The following is a 24,408-nucleotide window of genomic DNA, read 5'->3' as shown; positions in this document are numbered from 1 at the left end:
TACTATAAGAAAATACGTGTAGTATTTAAAATAAAATAAAAACTTTAAGATATTTTTAATGTTTTCTAATGTAGCAAGCATTTGTGTTTCTACAGAAACCATTTACAAAGGCACACCCCCTTCCTCTTCTGAGACCGGCTCTGGCTCTTGAGCCCTGCCCTCTCTCTAGCAGTGCACCAATTGTATGTACGGCCTACCAGGTCACATGATCTTCCACACAGAACTTTGCATCCTGGGTACTCGTGCAGTCCTAGCGGATTAAATAACCCCTGATTTGGTGATCGATTACAGGAGAACGGATCGATCGGAAACTTAACTAAATCGCTGGTCAGTGTGCAGATAGTATTGATGCACATATTGAATGGGATTTTTTTTCTTTTATTATTTTTTAAACGGCAGCTTGAACTGCAGCTTTAATAGATTCAATTGTTAATCTCCACTTTTCTTTTCTGGAAACTTACTGTAGTTTCGCTGCCACCATTAGCCAAAAGCCCAAAGTTTCCCATAATTCTATTCTTATGTGGAACCCGAAGAAAATAGTAACTTATGTCATTTGTTATAGGAAACAAACAAGTGAAAATGTTATTTTAAAGGGTGATTGACTCTTTATAAAAGGAAACAACTTATATTGCCAAGTTGTTTCAAATAACTTTTCGCTTGGTATGTGGGGATGCCACTTTAATGCTGTGCACAAGTTTTTGCAGAAGGAAATTGTTGTTTAATAGTGCTACTGTATGAAGCCTCCTATTTTGGGCAGCCTGCACTGTGTTCCTCTGCAATGTGTTTGTATGCTCCTCTGAATAGGTTGACGCTACCAGAAGTAATTCTATAACTCTGTGTTTCAGACTATATGTAAGTTACTACAACTGCTACAGTGAAGAAAAGTTGTAAAAAGGTGCATTAACTCGGACGCATAGTTAAGTTAACTAACATAGGTGTTTAACGCTATTTCTGGATCTGGATCGGGAGTAATGCCAAGACATACGTATGACGTTATTGGAACATAATGCAATGGTGGCGGGACATGAAGCCTGTGCAAATAAAAGATACCAGGGGAGCGCAATCTTTTCCCCCTACCGGCTGTCCCCCTCTCCTTACCCCCACCTTTCTTACCTTGTCTCTGGCATCACGTTGCCATGGCAACATGAGGTCACATGGCCCCGCGGCATCATTTGACGCCGCGTTGCTATGGAGACACGTCACCAGAAGCCGTCTGGACCAGTGTAAGGAGACGTTACAGAGGCCTTCGCCGCTTCCCCAATATTTCATTTAAATGCCTTTGGGAAGTGCGCGGGGACCTCTGTAGCCCCCGAGCCCCCCCTCCCCCCCGCGCAGAGAATATCGCACCCCTGAAATATACAACAGACTTTGTTTTTGCAAAAAATGTAGCTTTGTAGATATGCATTAACCTCAGGGATAACAACAACAGCCGTTACTTTTTAGGTAATGTCCTGTTAGGAGCCCGGATTTAATGGAGCTTTGTGGGATCGGGGCCTTTATTTTAGTACTCGAGTCCCTTTTAGTAAAAGAGTACGCACAGTAAAATTTTTCTGTCTGCGGGTCACATTTAAGATGAAGCCTTTATGATATTTTCCTTCTCTAACAAAGACATCCACATCTTATCATCCGTGGTCTGGTTGCTACAAGTTTATGTAAATGAACGATCCCAAAGTATGAGAGGAGGAGTGAGATAACATGGACATTAGGACAGATCTGAAGGAGCACAACACAGGTCTCTGTGTGATGGTACTAGGAGGAGTATTTTCAAACATGGAGTATTACTCTGGTTACTTTATGTGCAAACGTATACTGTAGTCTCACTTTCTTTTGGAAAGAAAAAAAAAGTGTTTCATGTTCTAATATTATTTCACCAATTACTGTATTGATTTAAAAAACAAACAAAAAAACAAACCAAAAACCTGATCTGCCTTTCTGTTGTAGAGCATAAATATTTTTTATTTCAATGGGATTCAAAAGCATTTTGCCCAAATATTTAATGCTTTAAAATGTCTCAAAATTTGGCATGCTGCCACTAGTTTTTTCGGGATTGCGGCCTCTGTCCTTTATGTCTACAGGTTTTAATGTGTAATATAATGTACAGTACAGATAAACAAGAAAAAGCATGATTAAGGGGTATGTTTATTGAGCAGGGCATATATTCAATGCGCAAAGAGATTTCCCATTCTGTCCATTCCTCATCTTTGCCGAATTTAGGGACCTTTCGAATGAAAGGTCTTCATTGTCATTGCAGTCTGTTGGAAATGTTGATGCTAAGAAATACAGAATGTCATCTTGTTATAGGAGATACTTTTCTTACCTCCGCCCTATCTTCCCCTATTGACAACCCCCAAATCATAATCTAATGACACTAAGCAAAATAATGTATATGTTATCCTCAATAGATGTATGCTCAGAGTTGCCCTCTTTCATAAACGTTAATGCCATGTTAGAAGAGGATATAAAAAAGGACCTGTATATAGTTACATAATAGATGAGGTTGAAAAAAGACATACGTCCATCAAGTTCAACCTATGCTACATTTAGACAACAGATACTTTATCCTATATCTATACTTACTTATTGATCCAGAGGAAGGCAAACAAAAAACCCCAGAGTCATATCATCCAATGATATCTCATAAGGGGAAAAGTAAAATCCTTCCTGATTAAGTATGAGTACCTTGCAAGACTGAAATAACATTTAAAAAAAAGGGTGAATGCAACTTTACAATAATAGTAATACCATTGTTGGAATCCTACGTAATATTTATATTGATGTACTTCCCTTGCTATGTTTCTATTCTGGAGAAATTGACATGAAGATAATATTTGAAGGGTGTATATACAGCACCTATACTGTTACATGGGCAGCGCAACTTTTTTTTAAAAATTAGTTTCTTTGGCATTCAGAAATGGGGGGGGGGGGGGGGAAAGGCGTTACTTGTGCGAGTGCTTTCATTTTATTGGCAAATGACACTGTTTATGGATTGCAATGAACCCACCGTTTTAACAATGCAATGTCTCATTAAATTTCTGTGCCTTCTAGTGTGGGTTGAAGCACTAAAATGTACACAGGGAAATGTAGACAGAAAGCCTCTGTGTTTAGAATTGGATTTGGTTTCCTCAAACCAGATTGATTCAGCATGTTCACTCTAGGATGCACTGCATCCCATTGAGGGAATCTTCAATAGATTTAATTCTTGGTGACAGGTCACCTGCCCTTGGGGCTGTGATAAGAGGAGAGGACCCCACAAAACAGTTGGCTATCATCAGCTGCGCTCCTGCTGCACACTGTCTCACCTCAGTCACTGCACTGTACACGGTTTCAACTCAGTCACTGCACTGCACACACCCTCCCACAATACTCCACACTGTCAAATGCTGCCTCTATGTGCTGTACATATTTGTCAATTTACAACACAGCCCAACCCGCTGCATCACTGCACACAAACTCACTACTGCCCCACTCACTGGCTTACCTGTTGCCTCACATTACTGTCCTCTACCACATCGATTGCCTTATCCCTTGCAGGTTCACTAACCTGTGGCCCTCCACATTGCAGACTGGTTTATTAGTGGCCAGTCACTGCACATTGCTTCTCCTGCTCCCTCACGGCACATGACAGGAGAGACTTCAATCCTTGTCCCTTTGTTTAATCCCACCTCAAGCCTAAATAAATCTGACACCAATCATGGAGGTAAATGGCCACAGCTTTATTGAGTTACAACATAACCAAATAATGCCTGATCAGATTGCCCAACCAGCAGGGTCCTTGACACCATCTGAAACACCACTTAAACACACTAGCGGTCTGACCTAGTAAGACCCCTTTTGTGACCAAACAAGGCCACTAGAAGGACAGTGACAGCCCCACTGCCCTAGTCAGGGCCTGCCACCACCTTCCCCCCATATAAACACTCAAATCCATGCTGTATTTAGCTCAGGTGCAAACATGTAGCCATTAGCTGTGAAAGCAATATATCCACATCCTTCCCGATCCATGCAATAACTTCTCAGCTTCTGGATCAGTTACTGGAAGGGCTACCCTCACCTGATCCTCTTTAATACCACTTAATTCCCACCCCCCTACTCTCACTTGCCTTTCCTAATTCACTAATCACACATTAACCCTATTCTCTTCAAGGGACCTTCCAGTCACCTCCCCCTTTTCTTAATTGCCCTGGGGCGGGGTCTAATGCTCAGCAGCTACTTTATTCACTGCTCTGTCTCACTCACAGCATTATATACAGTACTGCTTCACCTGCTCTCTTTCACGGCATACAAATTGCCATATACCTTGGTAACTCATGTATACTGGCATTTACTGACTGATTCATGCACCTATAGCCTCATTTCCTGCATACAGCCTTAAGGGATGCTTTACAAGTGGCACACGTTCACCTGTTGTACAACTCCCTGTGCACTGTTTTATTGACGGCTTCCTCACTGCAAACCATTTCCAATATGTCTCCATTTCCATGGCACAGTTACTGCACGCTGAATCACTTGTAACACTCCCTGAACACGGCTACACCTGCAACCTGTTTTCTCATTCACTACACTACTACCTCATCCAGTATACTGCAAACCACCTTAAATGTCCCATTTAAATCTCTCTTGCTCTAATACCTCCCCTTTATTAGCATTATCAAAGCCTCCAGAGGTACCACCTCTTGGTACCTTTCTTAATGTATATATCACAGTTCATTTTACTGATTCATTTATACCTCATGCCCCTGCCCCACACACAGACTCACTGCACTCATTCTCTTGCTCTGGTTGGATTTTGGTCACTGCACTCTTACTGACCATTTGCAATATAGTCCTATTCTGTACCACTCCCTTCTTGTGCAGATTGACATTCTGCTGAATGTTACGTTCCACTTTTAATTTGTCTTCCACTGTGTTCCCTCTCTTGCACTTTTTGTGTGCTTATGCCTCCCTGTGCTTCTCTGTCACCCAGGCTATGTCTCATATTTCCTAGTGCAAAACCTTTTAGCAGAAAACAGCACCAGACGTATGAATGGAAAAATGCCATGGAACTTTTTTCTTTGCTAAATCTTGTGCTCATGTTTTCCGCAGAATGGCACATCTTTTGCACCAGGGAATCTGATGCATAACCCCAATGCTTCTAGCTATATGTGCTTCCTGTGCTGCTGTGTGCTTGCTGCCTCTCTCCCTGTATCACTGTGCGTTTTGCTGCTCTCTGTATCACCTTTACTAACTACCTGTGTTTCTGTGTTGCTCTGTGTGTGCTACTGGCTGCATGTGTTTCTGTGCAGCTCTTTGTGGTCACTGTGCTGTTCCTTGTGCTTCTCCCTATAGTCACTGTGCGGCTGGCTGGCTGCCTGTCTCACTCTCCTTCCTATCTGTTCTCCTTGTTTTTCCAGAAAAGAAAGTCCAGTTCCAGTGTCCAGTTGATGGTGAGTCTTTGTTTTGTCTTCTTCAGTGCTGGTTCCTCTGGGTCCTGGAGAAGACCAAAGGCTGCTCGGGCTAGCACAGAAACATCAGAGATACTGTAACACAAAAGCCTCAGGGAAACACAGTTTAGTCATACATGCACATACATAGGATTAGTAGCATTATCTGAAGAGAGTTTTGTGCATAGGATGAGGTGTAGGATGCTGTGTGTGAAGATACAGTTGGCACATATTGAAAATATGGTGATTCTGGGAATGTGTGTTGATTTATTATATTATTATGGAATGCTTTATGAATACAGCTGATTGAATTGGCTTCTGCATAGGAAGCTGTATGCGCATCTGTATATGTGCAGAAAGTAGTCTGACATTATTATAGGTGTATGTATGCAGTAGTAATAACAGGTAGTAGCATAAGGCACTGTATGTGGAGTAGACACAGACTGTATAGCTTAGCATAAGGTTAGTGTTGGATTCTGTGTGTGCATTTGAATGTGGGGTTCGCAGGAAATATGTGAGGGGATCCGTGAGTTTACTAAAGCAAAATGAATTAGAGTGAACACACATAGGTAACATGGGTTGCAATTCTGTGCCAGCCTGAGCAGTATTCTGTCTTTGTCCTCTGACTGTTACTGAGCAGGACTTGCCCTTTGCTAAGCAAGAAGTGGTGAAGGGCAATACTTGGAGAAAGTCTGTGGCTTTATTGTGTCCAGTTCTTGTCCTCTGCCTTCTTGTCCAGCAGAAGGCTCTGCCAGTCTCGGCATTTGGGATCACAGAGGAATGAGCAACTGTGTTTGTAACCACAGCTCTGTGCGCAGTCAGCAGGTGCAGCTGATATAGGGTTAATTTCTGGAGGCAATGGGGTGTGCCATCTACATCCTCAATGGAACACTGCTTACTGGGGGATTGTGGACTAAGCCAGCATACTAAAAACGAAGGTGCAGTAACCCTTGTTCTGCTGCCAGCAAAGAATGGTAAAACCCCTTCTTTGTCAGGTCTGCAGAACACTGAAGGGTTGAGAGTACGGCATTTCTAAACATTCTAACTTGTATTTTTTTCCTGGTGAGTGGTGGCCACCCATGGTCAGTATAACAAGTGCAGGGGCATCTGGACGTACACGGGGCACTACTCTACAGGTTTCAAGGAAATGTGCAATGACATGATGTGTATACAGTATATAAATCCTTCTTCAGGACAGGGTGCTGTCCATGGTACCAAAAACATGGTACTGGAGTTTCTCCTGGAGTAACACAGCTCTTCCTCCTTTTTGCATTTTGTTCAGGAATCTTCAGAGAGCACAAACACTACTATTGAAGATGAAGATACCAAAGGTAAGTAGGGGAAAGAGGCAAGAGTTTCTACTGACCCTATAGAACTTCCAGATGTTAACAGACTGCTGTTGGAGCAGAGTTCAAAGATGGATATTCATCACAGTCTTGATTCTATTCATTATGGTGCAGACTTGTTCAATAATGCTGCAAAATACAGCATTGGTTATATCAGAGAAAATGCAATTTGAAGCAGTGAGATTTTTTTCCATTGAAAAATGTATTCTCTGTGTGTCCTTTGGAATACACTTCCTATCACAGCTTCTATATGCTCACTACTCAATACTTTGGAACTTTCCCCCTATAATTTATAACTATAGTTCATTGGGTACGTCCTATAAATAAATGCAATATTGTCTATTTTGCTATGCATTCTAAAGACAGAATAAATTGCCGGTACCTTGGTGTTTAAAGCGAGAATACTTTTATTTTTCTGCAGCCCCATCATTAAGGAATTAATGAATGCTCTTATTCATTCATTTAAATTATAACAGTTGCCTGATTCTAAAAGGTGGTGCTCGAACACTGAAATTGCATTAGGAATCATGGAGAATTGTTGAAGTCCCACTTGTAGCCAGTCATGTGGTACTGCGTTTTTGGTTACAGATGTTCATCTTCGTTTTGACTCCATGACTAAAGAAATAAATCGGCTACCCAATCAGTACCCCAGCACTATACAAAATGTCAATGGCCATCAGACATTTGAATTATGGAGTATATCACCTTTTATAAAGTGCTTTGTAAAGACCCTTATGCACTTAATACAGTATGTCCAGCAACCGTAATGTCTGATGTTTTACTAGACCTCATTGAAGAGGGTACGTGGTGATCTACGTACAAAAATACACACTATTCATAGTTATGTCATCAGAACACCAGCTAATTAATAAAACCACAGCAACAGATGTCAATAGTCAACCTACAAAACAGTAGAAATTACATCTAGTGTAGTTACTTTAGCTTTAAAGACTTTAACTTTATTTATGGGCATAATATTCCAGGCAACCTTAGTGTGAGGCTCCGGAGTTTCACCAGCTCTCACTGACAAGGATAGATGTCACTGTTGGATACATATTATTACACTTCTGTAGCTATTATTTGAATGTTGACAACCAATGCATTTTATTGAAGTTGTATTAATTAGCTAGTTTTGTTGTGATGATATAATTATGAACCATGTATGTATTTTTGTGCCGATGTTCAACATTGACTAACTCTTTGAATTAGTTATTTACATGTCTCTATACAGCTGTTTCCTTTCTTTCCTTTGTGCTTACAGAATGTTATGACTTTTATTGTAGTGACTCCAGTGAAGAGATCTGGAGCAATTTATGCACAGTTATCAGCAGTTAGTTCTAGTGATTCTCCTTTCAGCTAATTTATCTGCATTCATATCAGTCTTCTGCTGTTTACTCTGTCTATTCTGTGACATTCGAAACTACTGGGTAGTAAACCAAGGCTGAGGTCCTGATCTGTGTGATCTCACTGGCTTTTCTCATTGTTGCAGTAAGGAAACAGGAAATTATCAAAGTCACGGAGCAGCTGATTGAGGCAGTTAGCAATGGGGACTTTGAATGTTACACGTGAGTATTGCAATCAGGGCAGAGCTGGAGTGACAAGTAGAAAGTGGTATCCACTTAGCCAAATTAGCCAGTCAAGTGGACCTACCAAGGATTGTTGGGGTCACGAGCAGGGTTTGGTGGCAGGCAGCAAGCAGGATCGTCGGGGTTACAAGGAGGGTTTGGCGGCAGGCAGCAAGCAGGATAGGGGAGCAGGGACTGAGACTAGGAAGCAGGGACTGAGACTAGGAAGCAGGGAACAAACTGGGACAAGCCAGAACACTAGCAAGGGCATTTAATAAGTACCAGACTCAATACAGAACAGAACTGGGCAGAAGCATGAGCATGGGAGTCTGGACACAAAACAAAGGCAAGGAAGGAAAAGGAAACTATAAGGGCAGAGGACAGGAGCAACAAGAGGAGACAGACACACAGAGGAACCCCAGAGCAGACGGAAACCAGAGCACACCCGGTGGACAGAGATAGGAACTATGGATAGAAGCAGGATGCCTAGGAGGCCCTGACATTACTCCCCCCTCTCGAGCGTTCTCCGGACAATCCTCCAGGCTCTTCCCAGAAGCCTTGATGAAAGGCAGACTCAGGGTGACCCACCTCTGGTGGTTTGTTGACGGGCAAAATACTTGTCCCCACCACGACGATGGAGGAACCAGTAACCGGTACATCGGGCGTTACAAGGAACTTCCTGATGGGTGTGTTTAACTTAAATGCAGGGTCATGGACATCAGAAACATGGGCATCAGGAACGTGTGCATCAGGCTCTCCATACGAGTCAGTGGGGGCATTGAGTTCCCTTTCCGTGGTCTCTTTTTGTGTCCACCATATTTCCTTTTAGTTTTGGAATCTCCTTCTCCAACTTCATCTTTCAGACTCCAATTTAGCACGAAATGTCTGTTCCTTGTAAACCTTGCTCAGGTCTAGCAAAGCCTCTGCCAGCTTGCTTTTGAATTCTGTCTGATGTCCGGAATCTGTTTCTACTGTCCTAGTCTCCTGCCATTTTGTGGTATCACTTAATGAGCATTTAAGACCAGCTATTTGAGTTTTTAGCTCTTGAAGTTGTCCTTTTGCATTTCCTTTCCCACTTACCGTGATGCAGTTGCCAGTTCAGCTTCCTTGGAGTTGAGTCACGATTTCACATCTCCCAGCTGACTCAGAGCAAGGCTTAAATCTGTTTCCTTTTCTTTATTTCTGACCTGCAGCTGCCGGTGCTCCTCCCGGACCTTGTCTAGCTCCAGCTGCAGCCGGCCTTCTCACGGGCTGTGTGGTCAAGCAATTTGCAGGCATAGGCCATTTTGACCTCTAAGCACAGTGTCAGGCCGGCCACTTGATGGACGGACACCTCTTCTCTCTTCCCTTTTAGCGAGCTGTATTTTGAGCTCAAATATAGAGATGGATAGATGGACATATTAAGAGCAGCTAAGTGAGATTGTAAAGAGACTCCCAAGTATGATATATAAAGATTGGGTAGGTAGTAAATGGTATCCTGATGTAATGGTGTGCAGTATATATGTCAAGGTTAGTATCTTATACACTCACTATCTCCAATGAGCACTTGTGAAAACACTGCAACACAAACTACATTCAGAAAAGGACCATATTAGGAACGCCAATTACCCAAAATATATAATGACTCAATGATAGAAAAATATTGTATCAGCATTCTATTCCTGAAATATTACGAATGTAGATCACTGTTTGTACTAACGTAGACATCAATGGAGTATAGCAAATATATTTATCTTAAATAGATATGCCTCTAATGGACATCTTCAATGATAAACTAATATCTATATTCCCACACAAGTATGTGTCACTACTAGTTGGTACACAGTACAGCAGTGGCATGGGCGTCCGCAGGAGGGGGCAAGGGGGGGGGGGGGCTTGATCCAGGGCCACCAACAGCGGGGGACAGAGGGCACTGGCGTGACAGGATTTAGCGCGCTCACAATGTGCAAGGAAGCGCGCGCGTCTGCAAAAATAAAAAAAACTCCCTTGTCTCCTGATTCGCTGGCGCGTGTTGGCACGCTGCCAGGATTTTTTTTTTTTTGGCCCTCGCAAGCTCTATCTGAGCCTGCATAGCGAGGCCCGCCCTTTGGAGTATTCCAAAGTCAGGTGAGTATTGCTCCATGCCACTCTCACTTCCCCCTTGTCCTCCTGCTCTGATTCCCCCCCCCCTCTGCTCCGATCCCCCCCCATTCCAAAATCTTCCCCCTGGTCTGGTCCCCCCCGTTCTGATTCCCCCCCCCTCCTGCTCCGGTCCATCCTTCCCGTTCCGATTCCCCCCTGCTTCGGTCCCCCCCCCGTTCTGATTCCCCCCTGCTCTGGCCCCCCCATTCCGTTCCCCCCCCTGCTTCGATTCCCCCTTGTTGCGAGTGTCTGAGTTTGTGTCTGAGTGTGTGTGTGTGTCTGAGTGTGTCTGAGTGTGTCTGAGTGTGAGTGTGTCTGAGTGTGAGTGTGTGAGTGAGTGTGTGTGTGAGTGAGAGTGTGTGTGTGTGTGTGTGTGAGATCAGGGGGGGAGGGAATGAATGTGAGGAGGGCGGATTCAGGGAGTGGGTTTGAGTCAGAGGGGGATAATTGATGGAGGGGGAGAGTGAGGAGACAGGGGGTGTAATAGAGGAAGAGAGGAAGAGAGGGGTGAGGGGGGAGAGTGAATGAAGGAGAGGGGGTCAGAAAGAGATGGGGCTACACCTTGGGACTATCTGCATTAGAGTGGCACCAGACAAGGTGTGTGTGTGTGTGTGTGTGTGTGTGTGTGTGTGTGTGTGTGTGTGTGTGTGTGTGTGTGTGTGTGTGTGTGTGTGTGTCTGAGAGTGAGAGAGAGTGTCTGAGAGTGAGAGAGGGATTCTGAAGGGGAGGGAATCTGAGGGGGGGGGGGAGTCTGAGAGAGTCTGAGGGGGAGAGAGTCTGAGGGGGAGAGAGTCTGAGGGGGAGAGAGTCTGAGGGGGAGAGAGTCTGAGGGGGAGAGAGTCTGAGGGGGAGAGAGTCTGAGGGGGAGAGAGTCTGAGGGGGAGAGAGTCTGAGGGGGAGAGAGTCTGAAGGGAAGAGAGGCTGAGAGAGTCTGAGGGGGAGAGAATGTCTGAGGGGGGGAAGTCGGGGAGAGGGAGAGTCGGGGAGAGGGAGAGTCGGGGAGAGGGAGAGTCGGGGAGAGGGAGAGTCGGGGAGAGGGAGAGTCGGGGAGAGGGAGAGTCGGGGAGAGGGAGAGTCGGGGAGAGGGAGAGTCGGGGAGAGGGAGAGTCTGGTCTGAGAGGGAGAGTCTGGTCTGAGAGGGAGAGTCTGGTCTGAGAGGGAGAGTCTGGTCTGAGAGGGAGAGTCTGGTCTGAGAGGGAGAGTCTGGTCTGAGAGGGAGAGTCTGAGAGGGAGAGTCTGAGAGGGAGAGTCTGAGAGGGAGAGTCTGAGAGGGAGAGTCTGAGAGAGTCTGGTCTGAGAGGGAGAGTCTGAGAGAGTCTGGTCTGAGAGGGAGAGTCTGAGAGAGTCTGGTCTGAGAGGGAGAGTCTGAGAGAGTCTGGTCTGAGAGGGAGAGTCTGAGAGAGTCTGGTCTGAGAGGGAGAGTCTGAGAGAGTCTGGTCTGAGAGGGAGAGTCTGAGAGAGTCTGGTCTGAGAGGGAGAGTCTGAGAGAGTCTGGTCTGAGAGGGAGAGTCTGAGAGAGTCTGGTCTGAGAGGGAGAGTCTGAGAGAGTCTGGTCTGAGAGGGAGAGTCTGAGAGAGTCTGGTCTGAGAGGGAGAGTCTGAGAGAGTCTGGTCTGAGAGGGAGAGTCTGAGAGAGTCGAGTCTGAGAGGGAGAGTCTGAGAGGGAGAGTCTGAGAGGGAGAGTCTGAGAGGGAGAGTCTGAAAGGGAGAGTCTGAGAGGGAGAGTCTGAGAGGGAGAGTCTGAGAGGGAGAGTCTGAGAGGGAGAGTCTGAGAGGGAGAGTCTGAGAGGGAGAGTCTGGTCTGAGAGGGAGAGTCTGAGAGGGAGAGTCTGAGAGGGAGAGTCTGAGAGAGTCTGGTCTGAGAGGGAGAGTCTGAGAGGGAGAGTCTGAGAGGGAGAGTCTGGTCTGAGAGGGTCTGGTCTGAGAGGGTCTGGTCTGAGAGGGAGAGTCTGCGAGGGAGAGTCTGCGAGGGAGAGTCTGCGAGGGAGAGTCTGCGAGGGAGAGTCTGCGAGGGCGAGTCTGAGAGAGTCTGGTCTGAGAGGGCGAGTCTGAGAGGGCGAGTCTGAGAGAGTCTGGTCTGAGAGGGCGAGTCTGAGAGGGAGAGCCTGAGAGTCTGTCTGAGGGGGGGGGAGAGTCTGAGGGGGAGAGTCTGAGGGGGAGAGTCTGAAGGGGAGAGAGTGTCTGAGGGGGAGAGAGTGTCTGAGGGGGGGAGAGTCTGAGGGGGGGGGGGAGTCTGAGAGGGTGTGTGTGTGTTTGTGTGTGTTTGTGTCTGTCTGTCTGTGAATGAATACAGACACCAGTCACCCACCCAAGTGTCACTCAGCCACCCCGTCACCCACACAACCCCCACACCCACTCTCTCTCTGTCTAGTTAAATTTATGCCCCCCCCTGAAAACATTTCTGCGGACGCCCATGAGCAGTGGCCATAAAGGGCTTGTACAAAAGCACAAAACACCCGTACATAAACAGTGCTAGCTTATGAGGTGTTACTAATAACGGCTATAGAGAGCCAGCATAAGGGTACAGTTCATCTGCACATAGGTTGTAGTGGCCGCGGAGGACCAGTAAAAGGAATAATACACACTAATCCAAAAAAATGTCCAGCACTCACTGTCTATAGAAATCAGAATTCAAGAATGGGATAATTCCAAAAAGCATAATTTAATATATACACAAGAGAACCTATAACAGAAACGCATACCCTACATCCAATAAAGTGAAATAGCAATATGTCAAAGCATATGGGGGGGAAGGAAACAAAATAAAGAGGACAAGACAATACACAGGTGGGTACACTGAGGGGAAACAAAAGGGGGGCAACGTTTCGGGGAACACCCCTTCATCAGGCCCGTTCCCCCTCGCTCCAGAGGAACATAGGGGTACTTCCCTGTCCCCACAACCCACAGAAAGTGTCAAGCCCCCCAAAAAAGAGACTTAACAGCCCCCACACAAATTTGAAGATAAATAAACTTTGCTATATGGCAATTGATATATATAGTATAATTCGCAAAGGGAGCAGAGCAAATATACAAAGGCAATACAGGCATACCCCACATTAACATACGCAATGGGACCGGAGCATGTATGTAAAGCGAAAATGTACTTAAAGTGAAGCACTACCTTTTTTCCACTTATCTATGCATGTACTGTACTGCAATCATCATATACGTGCATAACTGATGTAAATAAGGCATTTGTAACAGGCTCTATAGTCTCCCCGCTTGCGCACAGCTTCAGTACAGGTAAGGAGCCGGTATTGCTGTTCAGGACGTGCTGACTGGCGCATGCGTGAGCTGGCATTTGCCTATTGAGCGAGATGTACTTATTCGCGAGTGTACTTAAAGTGAGTGTACTTAAACCGGGGTATGCCTGTAATATGGACAAAAAGCAAACCACAGGCAATCTGTATGTAAGTTCAAAAGTCCTGCTCCTCTCATATGCAAAGGGCGTCTGTGATATGCATATATGAGAGGAGCAGGACTTTTGAACTTGCATACAGATTGCCTGTGGTTCGCTTTTTGTCCATATTATTGCCTTTGTATATTGGACACAATAAATCTTCTCTATCTATATAGGGGGTGCAGTGGTGGGTTTGCTTTAGGAAAACTAAAAAAAAAAACGTTTTCTGCTGAAATTCCCACAAAAAAGAAAAATGGAACTCTTCTCAGGGACAAAAATCAGGATATAACAAACCCTGAAGAAAAACTTGAAGCAAGCACTTTAGGAATTCACAATTTCCAAACACCAAGAGAGTACTTATCTTCAACCCAATGCAAGCAGGAGGGTCTGCTGAAGCAGGCAGGTGATGAATCTGTTCCAGCGAGGTCCAGAAGTGGCCTTTGTTTTCTGTCAAGGGGAGACTCCTGGAGCGGGTAGGACCTCGGTGGCCAGAACAGCGGGGAGCAGGCAAGGATTGTTGGGGTCACAAGCAAGGTTCGTGGCAGGCAGCAAGCAGGATTGTCGGGGTCACAGGCAGGGTTCGGTGGCAGGCAGCAAGCAGGATAGTCGGGGTCACAGGCAGGGTTCGGTGGCAGGCAGCAAGCAGGAACTGAGACCAGGGACTGAGACCAGGGATTAGGGAACAAACGGGGACAAGCCAGAACACTAGCAAGGGCCTTTAATAAGTACTAGACTCAATGCAGAACAGAACGGGATAGAAGCATAAGCATGGGAGTCTGGACACAAAACAAAGGCAAGGGAGAAACAGGAAACTATAAGGACAGAGGACATGAGCAACAAGAGCAGACAGAACCCAGCAGCACACCCGGTGGACAGAGAAAGAACCTATGGCTAGAAGCAGGATGCGTAGGAGGCCCTGACAGATTGCATATGTCCAATCCCTCTGAATCCCTAAAAACTAATAATACCCAACTACATAATTTCTTTTGTAAGGTTTCTCTATTCTCTTCAGTGTTTTCTTCATCTCTCATTCTTTGTTTTTTCACTTGTGCCCTTTTTCTGCCACTCTTTTTTTAACTTTCGATTTGTCTCTTGCCATTTGTTTTGCCAATCCTTTTACTCTGCTTTCCTTTTTAATTAACCCCCATATTTTGAACCCCATTTGCCTTTCTGTGGTCCTCTCTCGGTCTCCCTTGCTCTTTGTCTCCATTGCCCCTCTCTCTCTGATCTGTTTACTCTCTCGCCCTCCTTCTGCTTCTCCCTATACTCCATTACTCCCGCCTCAATTCCATATTCCCCATATTTCTAACTATCTTCTTCTCTGTTACTCATGATACCCTCTCTAAGCATTTGTGTCCACTTCCTAAACTTTCTGCCATTTTTACCATCTCTGTGTATTACTACATCTCTCCTTACATTTAGTATGTTCCTCTCCTTTATTCTGTCTTCATTTCTTTGGCCCTCTGCTGTCCCCTTACTCTGTCATCGCCAACCCTTTTTAACCTGTTCACCTCTCTTCTCGTCTAACTCCAGTAAGATGTGTGACCCTGGAATGACTGCGTTTGAGCCTGAGGCCCTGGGAAACCTAGTGGAAGGCTTGGACTTCCATCGCTTCTACTTTGAGAATTGTGAGTTACCTGCTGCCTTTGCGCTTGTAGTGGGGTTTGCAGTGGGGTAGGATTAGCATCACATTGGGGAGTAAGAACCTTCTTGAGGGCAAGTAAATGTTCAATTCATTTTGTGGTGAGTTTTCAAAGATAACTTCAAAGTCACAGTCCTTGGGACTAAAGAAGGGAGAGAACGGCATATTTTAATCCCATATTGCAGTTGGAACGGTACAAAACATATGATTGCACAATAATTTCCATGCAACCTGAATGTCTAAATATTTTGGGGGACATTTTTATGCTTTGGAATTGCTGCAGCTATCAACCTTTAGTGCCCTTATAACGTACCTGGCTCTACAAGGACCCTAATGCTACACCAAGTACGTCATGGACACTTGCTTGTTTATTAAGGGCAGATCGCACTGGGGTCTGGGGCGCACTGTTGTCGGACCCCTGGTACTGTCAAGGGATATTTGGAGACCTCTCAGTATTGAGTTATGCATATCTGTCTTTATGATTATTTGCATGCACGTTTTGTTACAAATATGCCCTGTTTCATGAGATTTGTCTCGATTTGCACTGGTGCAGGAGGGGGAGAGAGAGTAACTGAACCTCTGTATTACAGTAATCTCCCTCTCTCCCTACCACCAACACAAGTAACCTATTCAACTGGTGAGACACGTATTTAAATAAGAAATATGCATGCGTAATATGCAGCAAGACATGAAAACTGCATGCAGATTTTATTTTAAGTTGACCATTTGATTCTTACCTATCTAAAACGGTTACCCAGTGTTGTTGGTATATAAGGAGAGATTAAAACGAATTTAATACAGAGGTTCTCTTGCTCTTTCTTCTCCTCCCTCTCCCTCTCAGTAGACAAAAAATACAAGATTTTCTGTCGCCTTTATTGAATAGCATGCCAATACTTCATTTTTTTGAGATTTCCTGATTTTTCTATGTGACACGGAATTTCAAAGCCCAAACGAAACTGCTAACTAACAGTTTTCACACGGTTTGGGCTCACGAGTAGTCCATAATGAACTTTTCATGTTACGTTGTCATTACCTACTTGAAAAGTCCATTCACACACTTCAATGATTTAGGTCCTTATGTGTATTGCATTTGCATTTCAGTGCTTGTCTTTGTATTGTGCACATTGGCAGTGTTCGACAAACCTATACATTTGCTCGCCCCGGGCGAGTAGATTTAACCCCCGGGCGAGTAAATATTGGCCCAAGCAGCACACGTTTGGTACTAGGTGGCGAGTAGATTTTTTTGTGTGGCGATTAGATTTTTTGGTGATTTGTCAACCACTGCACATTGGTATAAAAATGAGCTAATAGCAGCCATCTGCCTTTCTTCCAGTGTGGTCACGAAGCAATAAACCAGTTCACACCACCATCCTGAACCCCCACATCCACCTGATGGGAGAGGAATCTGCCTGCATTGCCTACATCCGTATCACGCAATACCTGGATGCCAGTGGTGTACCCCGCACTGCCCAATCAGAGGAGACCTGTATCTGGCACCGCCGTGATGGCAAATGGCAAAATGTTCACTTTCACCGATCAGGAGCTCCTTCCGTACTCCCGCAGTAAGAGCCTCACTTAATTCCTTCTAATTGTGAATAATTTCCCTTCCTGAAAAAACGTCAATTAAGACCTAACGCAGCAGTAATTGACCAACAATTTTGGGAACCACTCTACTAAGACTTATGAAATGTTGCTTGATTTATTTTCCCCATAGAGCCCTAAACTGCGTCACTTAAGCCCTGCAACTCCTTATTCTCCAATGTCTACATTCTATATGTCTATATTCTCCGATGTTAAATACTGTAGGGATGGGCGAACTTGGCGAAATTCTGTCCGCAAATTCAACGCTGTATTTTAGATGCAATTCGATTCCCAGGCGACTATTCAAATGCAAATATGGTGTATGTAAATCCAGCAGCAGCCACCATTCACAAGAGGGAGCAAGAGAGACCTTTTTTTGTTTTTTTTTACTAGAGTCCTAAGTGCTATATATAACCCCTCGCACGCACTTTCAAACACGTGGACCGATGCCTGTGCACAGAAAGGAGCCCATCTGAGATACCTGGCATATGTGCTAATATGATATGAAAAGTATATTTAAATGACTCATATTACTAGTATATATCCCAGAAGTGCTCCTTTTTGCGCACAGGTATCTCTCCACTTGTTGTTTGAGGGGATCTCTCTCGATCCGTCTTGGGACTCTAGTAAGATTGGTCTTCTCTCCTTTTTTTCTCATCCGCGCCCGTGAAGAAATGCCACATTGACGGCGGAGAGGAATGTCTGCAAATAACTGCAAAGGTACTTCTGAAGGTGAAAAGATTTAACAACCTCCCCCCCCAAAAAACCTCACAGCATCACCTAAAACACACATTAAACTGCAGTAGGGCTGATCAGGGCACTGTAGCATGGAAACCCGGATTTTGAGGTGCCCGATCGGCACTACCACAGTTTTATGAATAACTTCCACAGTGATGGTACAAATACATACAGCCCTCCCTCAACAAACTACCAGTTTTCCCCAAAACAAACAGATCAACTTCCTCTGTCAAAAACGTGTACCCTCCCCGAACACTGCAACCCCCATAACAAAAACCCATTTCCTGTCTAAATGTATATTTTAACCTATTTACTGCCTAAAAAGCTTGCAGCACATAGGTCTAGCTCTGGTAGCAAAAGGGATTACAATATAGAAGTATATGTATTACAGCAAACGTGAGCAATTGTAGGTTAAAAAAAACCCCATATATATATATCTATATATCTCCCAAAGAATAAAATGTCATTGAAATCAATAGGATTTCCTCTTGGATACATGTGGTGCAGTTTATTTTGCCCCAGAATTCGCACCTCCTTTGCCTTGATACATATCCTCCAAAGATCTTTGTGTGTTTGAGCTGTCCAATGAAAATCTGTGAGGTCCAGGAATTCTGGGACATGTGGTTTTATGACCTCTTCTAATTAGCATCAAGTGCATAACACCACTCCCAGCATCCCACGATACTCCGTAAAGAGGTCAATGCAGGAACTCTTTATGGGCTTGCCCAGAATAATCTGGGGACCTCTGCTATTCCACAGACTAGGGCTTCAAAATTCCCTGGTTTATATATGTTCCCTCAGATGGGAAGGCGTGAATTATGTTCCATGCATGGAAGTGTATAAATGATGCTTTTAATTTTAAGATCATGTCAAACTCTTTCCTATGAGGAACTTGTGAAGCATTGTCCAACCCCCTTCCTGCCAGTTGTGCAGACAAAGCAACCCACAACCTAGCTGTAGAAAGAGCGGCATAGTTGCTAACTTGCATAAATTGTTTTATATGAAATTCAATGACAGCGTTAAACACCCAACAGGTCTTTTCTGTATGAGTAGGATACCACTAAAAATGTAATGAAAGTTTGAAATGTAGTGCTGCTACTCCTCTCTGTCCCTTCTCCTTGTGTAAGCCCCTTACCTTTAATTCCAGTAGGCTTGTGTGTCTTTATCAAGAGAATGTTAGTTGTCAACTGCAAATAATCACTTACCCCTTTTTAAAGCTGCAGACCAAGCAATATCCAACATGTGTTTTTTTTTAATTAATCAGTTCTGTACTGTGAGAAAATACTTGTAGCATTTAAAAAAGACACAGATACTGCGTCAATACTCCTCTGCAGTTATTTAGTGAACCCCCTAAGCCGAATTGTCGCCTATCGATCACAGGAGAACGGATCGATCGGCAAATTAGCTAATTACTTATCATTGTGTGGATTGTATTGATGCACGTATTAAAGGGGCAAAATAAAAAATAAAATGTAAATAAAAACCCCGGCAGCTTGGACTGCTGCTTTCATGCCAAGGGGCCAGCAATACGTACTGTACCTACCCAGGTTGCCTTAGTTGCAATTAGAGCTTGGTTAATTACTTATTAATTAGAGAAATATTGAAATGCATCCTTTTGAGTTGCCCTTATGAACTGACCTTAGACAAGCCTGACTTAAATCACACATTAAGGTCATGGGAGGGCATAGGGAAGGCAGACGATATGAGCGCTACGGGTGTGTAAAAAGTGTCAACTTTGCTTGTATTTTACAGCTGAAATGTCCGCGCAAGATATGGGCTCTTGTCAAGTACACCGGAAGAGGAAGCCCCCTCCTGCACCTCTCCCCCTCTCTCTCTCTGCACCCCTCTCATACAGTGGTCCAGCTATGCCTCTTTATTTCTTTCACTGCTGAGGGACCAGGTGACTGAGATATTTATAGTGTGTGAGTGTATGTATAGGTGTGTGTGTGTATGTATGTCCACTGTGCACAATACGTGCCACTTACCAATGTGAGGTCAGGAAGAGAGGGGGGTGTCTTCTCTGGAAATTGTCATAAGAGGTGAGGTTGGTGATGTCAGCAATTTTTTTAGTAACATTGTTGCAGAAAACACCATTCCCCCAGACCTTTCAAAGTAGTTGTCTCTTTGTAGTAACGGAGTGAACTCTGGATGTTACAGAGGATATTTCCTGAAGGCTGACTGCGGCTAACAAGCATCAGCACGTTTGATACTAAAAGGGCCTGCTACTTCGCAAGACTCACCTGTGTAAACTGGCAAACATGTCAGCCATTAATAGTAGTCAAAAGCACAAGTTTGGGGTCTCGTAGAGGCATCTCAACATTTTCATACCACAGGATATTCTAGGAGAACTAAAGTTCTGGATCCCTTTTTGATCAACTTCCATTTGCACATCAATACCCTCTCTGCTTAATACATTTTGTTTTGGTTGGTGGTCTCGAAGGTTGCCTTATTTACGCAGTGCATCCTATAAAATCGTGCCTGAGGCAGCAGCCAACAGGGAAATTGAACTCCGAGTGTGTAGTATTAGTGCAATCTAAAACCTGATCCTCGCTGTGTTACAGGGGCCGTGGTCTTCACCTGGCGCTTTACAGAGAATGTATATTTATTTCAGAGATGGGGGATTGATCATGTGCTGCTAGGGAAATACAGAGTGCAGTACTATAAACTAAAGCAATGCTGGGCTGGAGTGCACGACTCTAGCAATGAAGCAATTAACAACAACACTAATTGTCATTACAGACAGATAATGCAAGTTTTAGTAATAATAAATATCTATAAATATACATATATATATATATATTTTGTGGGAATTCTTCTGTATGTTGAGGAAAAACTGTATTTCTATTGCAAATCTATAATATGCATGCTTTTTAAAGAAGTAAACCATTCTTGTAATAACTTATTTGAAACATTTTGATTACAAATGTTTTCGTTTTTTTCAGTTGGAACCAATCTGAACAGCAGGTCTATTGTGTGTGTGTGTGTGTGTGTGTGTGTGTGTATGTGGAGACGGGTAGTGCTGGATTTTTATCTTTTGAAAGTTTGTTTGGTCACTGAATGTAAAATCAGCTGTTGTATGAAATGTGGGGAAGGGAAGTTGGCTGTTGTTGCATTCTGCTGGTTTAAGGCAGGGTTCCTCAACTCCAGTTCTCATGCCCCTTCAGCCCAATCCCCCACCCCCCCATCCAACAGGTCAGGTTTTCAGGATATCCCAGCTTCAGCACAGGTGGCTCAATCAGAGTCGAAGACTGAGCCTCTGATTGAGCCATCTGTTCTAAAGCAGGGATATCCTGAAAACCTGACCATTTGGGGTGAGGGGGTTGGGGGGGGGGGGGGTGAGGGGGGGCAGGTGAGAGGAGGGAGGGCTTGAGGACAGGAGTTGAGCACCTGTGGTTTAAGATGTAATATTTTTCTTTTGTAGTTGTCTGCTAGTTCTGATCTTACTCATTGATTTTTGATTTATTTATGATTTTCTTTTCATGTGGAAACTTCAAGTAAATAAGTTACCAGGTGTGCAGGGCATTTACCTTTGTTGTTTTTCTCAAAGATAGTTCCTAAAACAGACTGATGACTCATGCAGGCATGGAAGCAGGTTAACCAAGGCTGTGTGTATGGGTCACATCAATTATGGGTGTTGACGGTGCTCATACAATAATATAGGGTCCTACAGACATTGGGATGATCTGAACAGTCAATGTATTTATCGGATATCTACGAGCTAATTTTGGTTGATCCTTCTCATCCTACATCGTGAGAGCACTAGAGATTGATTCACTTTTGTCTGTCCTAGACTGTATTTTCTTGTTTTAAATAGTGGGTCTGTGGAATTTCGAAAAGGCCCACACACAGAGTTACTCTAAGGATCAGGTGGATGAATTTCAAGGGTGCCACTGTTGCATTCAGTTTGTGTATGCTGCCTGTGAACAATCACAAGAAATATCTTACAAGTTGAACAGAAGAAGACATATTGCAAGAGACTTGGATGGAGCATCTTCAGTCATAATGAAGAAGTCTATGATACCAATTGCATAAAGATAGGTTTTTGTGGGTCATTTCCTTTTTCTGGCCCCGGTCACCCACAAGGAATGCACGATTTGTGAATATTTGAGCACACATGGGTTTTTCTTTCCATCTTGGTTGGTGTTTATCAACGGATCATCTCCAGAGAAGACATTCTCTCTGAATAATGAAATCAAAGGTTAACCTTTTTGTTGCCAGTTGCCTTTTTCTCCTCTATGTAGTGAATAGGGATCCATGTTGGAGTTAAGACATCTTGGAGAAGGTCATCCATGGATTTTTCTTGGTTGCCTATCAAGCTTCATTACTGAATGCGTTAACTGTCCTGTAAATAAGAAGCTGAAACAGGTCAAATGGATGATACCTGGGGACTAGAGCATTCTTAATTGGACCTCTTCTTACTTTTTCATTTCATGGAGACATTGACTTATCATGAAGATGGTTTTGCCAGTGTGATAAATTTGATGTTGGGCTAATGTTTCCAACCTATTTGCTGTCAAAGGGACTGCATTGCAGGTAAATTAGTGGCCCTTTCAACAGTATGTATAATTAACCTTTCTCCCAAACAGGTTTATACACCATGCTTTCTACGTCCAGTAGATTCAAAGCAGGCTTGCATGGGATATCTGTTGCCCTGTCCATGGGCTGTGCCAAATGTCTCCAAAGCTAGACAATTTTCCACTTCCCTTGTGGGCTAATTTATAGGGTAGGGTTGTTTGCAGAATGTCTTGTTTCTTGTCTTCCGAATATTGTACCTATAATAAATACATAGTGTTGTAACTCTGCTTCAGCAAATACCCTCTCTGCTGCTGTGGAGCAAAGTGTTTCAAGATGAGAGTTTAAACTAGAGGTGGGCAACTCCAGTCCTCAAAGACCACCTGCAGGTCGGGTATTAATGATATCCCTGCTTCAGCACAGTTGGCTCAGTCTTTGACTAAGCTACTGATTGAGCCACCTGTGTTGAAACAGGCATATTCTTAAAACCTGACCTGTTGTTGACCCTTGAGGACTGGAATTGCACACCCCTTGTTTAAAGAGTGCTTTGGAAAGTATAATGATTTGTTGGTTTGTCATTATGTTAAGCTCTGTTCGTTATTCTCCAGCAAACAGAGGCGGCATAAGGATGGTTAGTGTTTTGCCTTCAGCTCTGAACTCCCAATGGAGTATGTGTCTTGGCATCATGCTGAAGTTCTTTGGTACCACAGTGAACAACACACCCAACTTAATCCTGTTTTAGAGACCTCCCTCCTATTCCATAATTTAACACATCGTGCCCTCTTTCTAATCAGCTTCCCTTCCAACACCCACCCTGTAGTTCTGCACTAGGGCTGCCATGCAGCAATACCCTAGTATTCTAGTTTTCTATCCTCAGCAGGCACAATCCTGTGCATTTTATTTGTCCTATGCCAATCCAACCTCACCTCATACATAGATTAGTTTTGCTGAAGCTTCTATACTCTGCACAGAGACATATTAAAGTGCTCACATTAACACCTCCAGGGCAAGACTACCACCTCTTGGGAGTGCAGTGTACGATTTGCCATTACACAAGATGAATGTTTTCTGTTAATTTAAATAAGCAAACTTTTTACTGCCTTGCCTGCATCGTGACCTATGGTTTTAGAGGTCACACTATGCCAGCTTTAGCCAGTCTCTGTTAATTTTCTGAGCGAGGACATACTTGTATTCTCTACCCTGGCACTAAAAATAATAATTCCTTAAAATTCAATTGGATTAATAAATGGGTACTTACAATACTATATTTAAGGTACAGAACGGCACTGCACTCCTAAAATACATCTATCCTGAAAGTAGCAGTACGGATATGGTGGAAAACAAATCCCTCTCATCCCAACGAGAATATAAAATAATAGGTGCGAGTGGGAATTGACTGCCCCTCAAAGCTTTTCCTAATTGAAAATACAAGAAACTCCAAGGCTGGACTCCAGGCGTGTTGGAGACCCTGACCCTCATTTTTTTTATTTTTTTTATATACATTTCCTCTTTATTCTACATCAGTTGTCGGTATTGAAGTCTGTGGGTTATTCATTAAACTGCAATAGTGGTGATTAGGAAACTATCACCCAATTTGCAGTCAATGGGAGTTTGTGTGCGACAGTGCCCCAATCGGCACTATCGCAATCTAATGAACAATTCCCCCCCAGACCCAAAGAGAAGCTCCTCTTCTGGCCATGTGCTCTTGTAGCATTACATTGATAATCTTTCTTCTCTGTATACAAGTCCTATGGTGACTCAAGTACATAACCATGCTAAATATAAATGCTGCAGTGTACAAACTACACTGCTAATGTGTATAAACGCCAATTTCTTTATTTCCTGTTCTTCCGTCTAAACTAATAACATGGTAAAGAGACTCCCTATTAATCAAGCACAGCGGTGTGCCGTAGATGCTATGGTGATGGCAATTGAACATTTATTCAATTAATTTGCATAAGGTACAAAGCAGCAGGTTTAGAAATGCTGCATATTATTTTTTTCAACCTATCAACTATCAACCTCTAATTGCAAATTTTGTAATGTTTTTATATTGATGTTATTTTATCCAACATTACCTTTTT

At 43.8% G+C, this 24,408-nt stretch overlaps 1 protein-coding gene across 5 annotated transcripts in view; it reads left to right on the top strand.

Moving 5' to 3' along the window:
- CAMK2A (calcium/calmodulin dependent protein kinase II alpha) overlaps window positions 1-21,038 on the top strand; it is a 91,511-nt gene extending 70,473 nt beyond the window's left edge. The window contains exons 14-20 of one of the 5 annotated variants that reach the window (XM_075602075.1): window positions 5,391-5,423; window positions 6,703-6,751; window positions 8,256-8,331; window positions 15,385-15,479; window positions 16,827-17,055; window positions 17,747-17,794; window positions 19,565-21,038. In XM_075602075.1, the coding sequence (XP_075458190.1) occupies window positions 5,391-5,423; window positions 6,703-6,751; window positions 8,256-8,331; window positions 15,385-15,479; window positions 16,827-17,055; window positions 17,747-17,786 (522 nt within the window). In that variant the 3' untranslated portion in view covers window positions 17,787-17,794; window positions 19,565-21,038. Of the gene's footprint in view, window positions 1-5,390; window positions 5,424-6,702; window positions 6,752-8,255; window positions 8,332-15,384; window positions 15,480-16,826; window positions 17,060-17,746; window positions 17,807-19,564 lie in introns of those variants that run through there. The other 4 variants (XM_075602074.1, XM_075602076.1, XM_075602077.1 and 1 more) reach the window with 4 other exon arrangements.
- The last annotated feature ends 3,370 nt before the right edge of the window (window positions 21,039-24,408 follow it).

The sequence above is a fragment of the Ascaphus truei genome, chromosome 5 (genome assembly GCF_040206685.1).
Source record: "Ascaphus truei isolate aAscTru1 chromosome 5, aAscTru1.hap1, whole genome shotgun sequence".
NCBI lineage: Eukaryota > Metazoa > Chordata > Amphibia > Anura > Ascaphidae > Ascaphus > Ascaphus truei.
The sequence above is the reverse complement of the archived record's forward strand: the minus strand, read 5'-3'. Positions and strand labels throughout refer to the sequence as shown.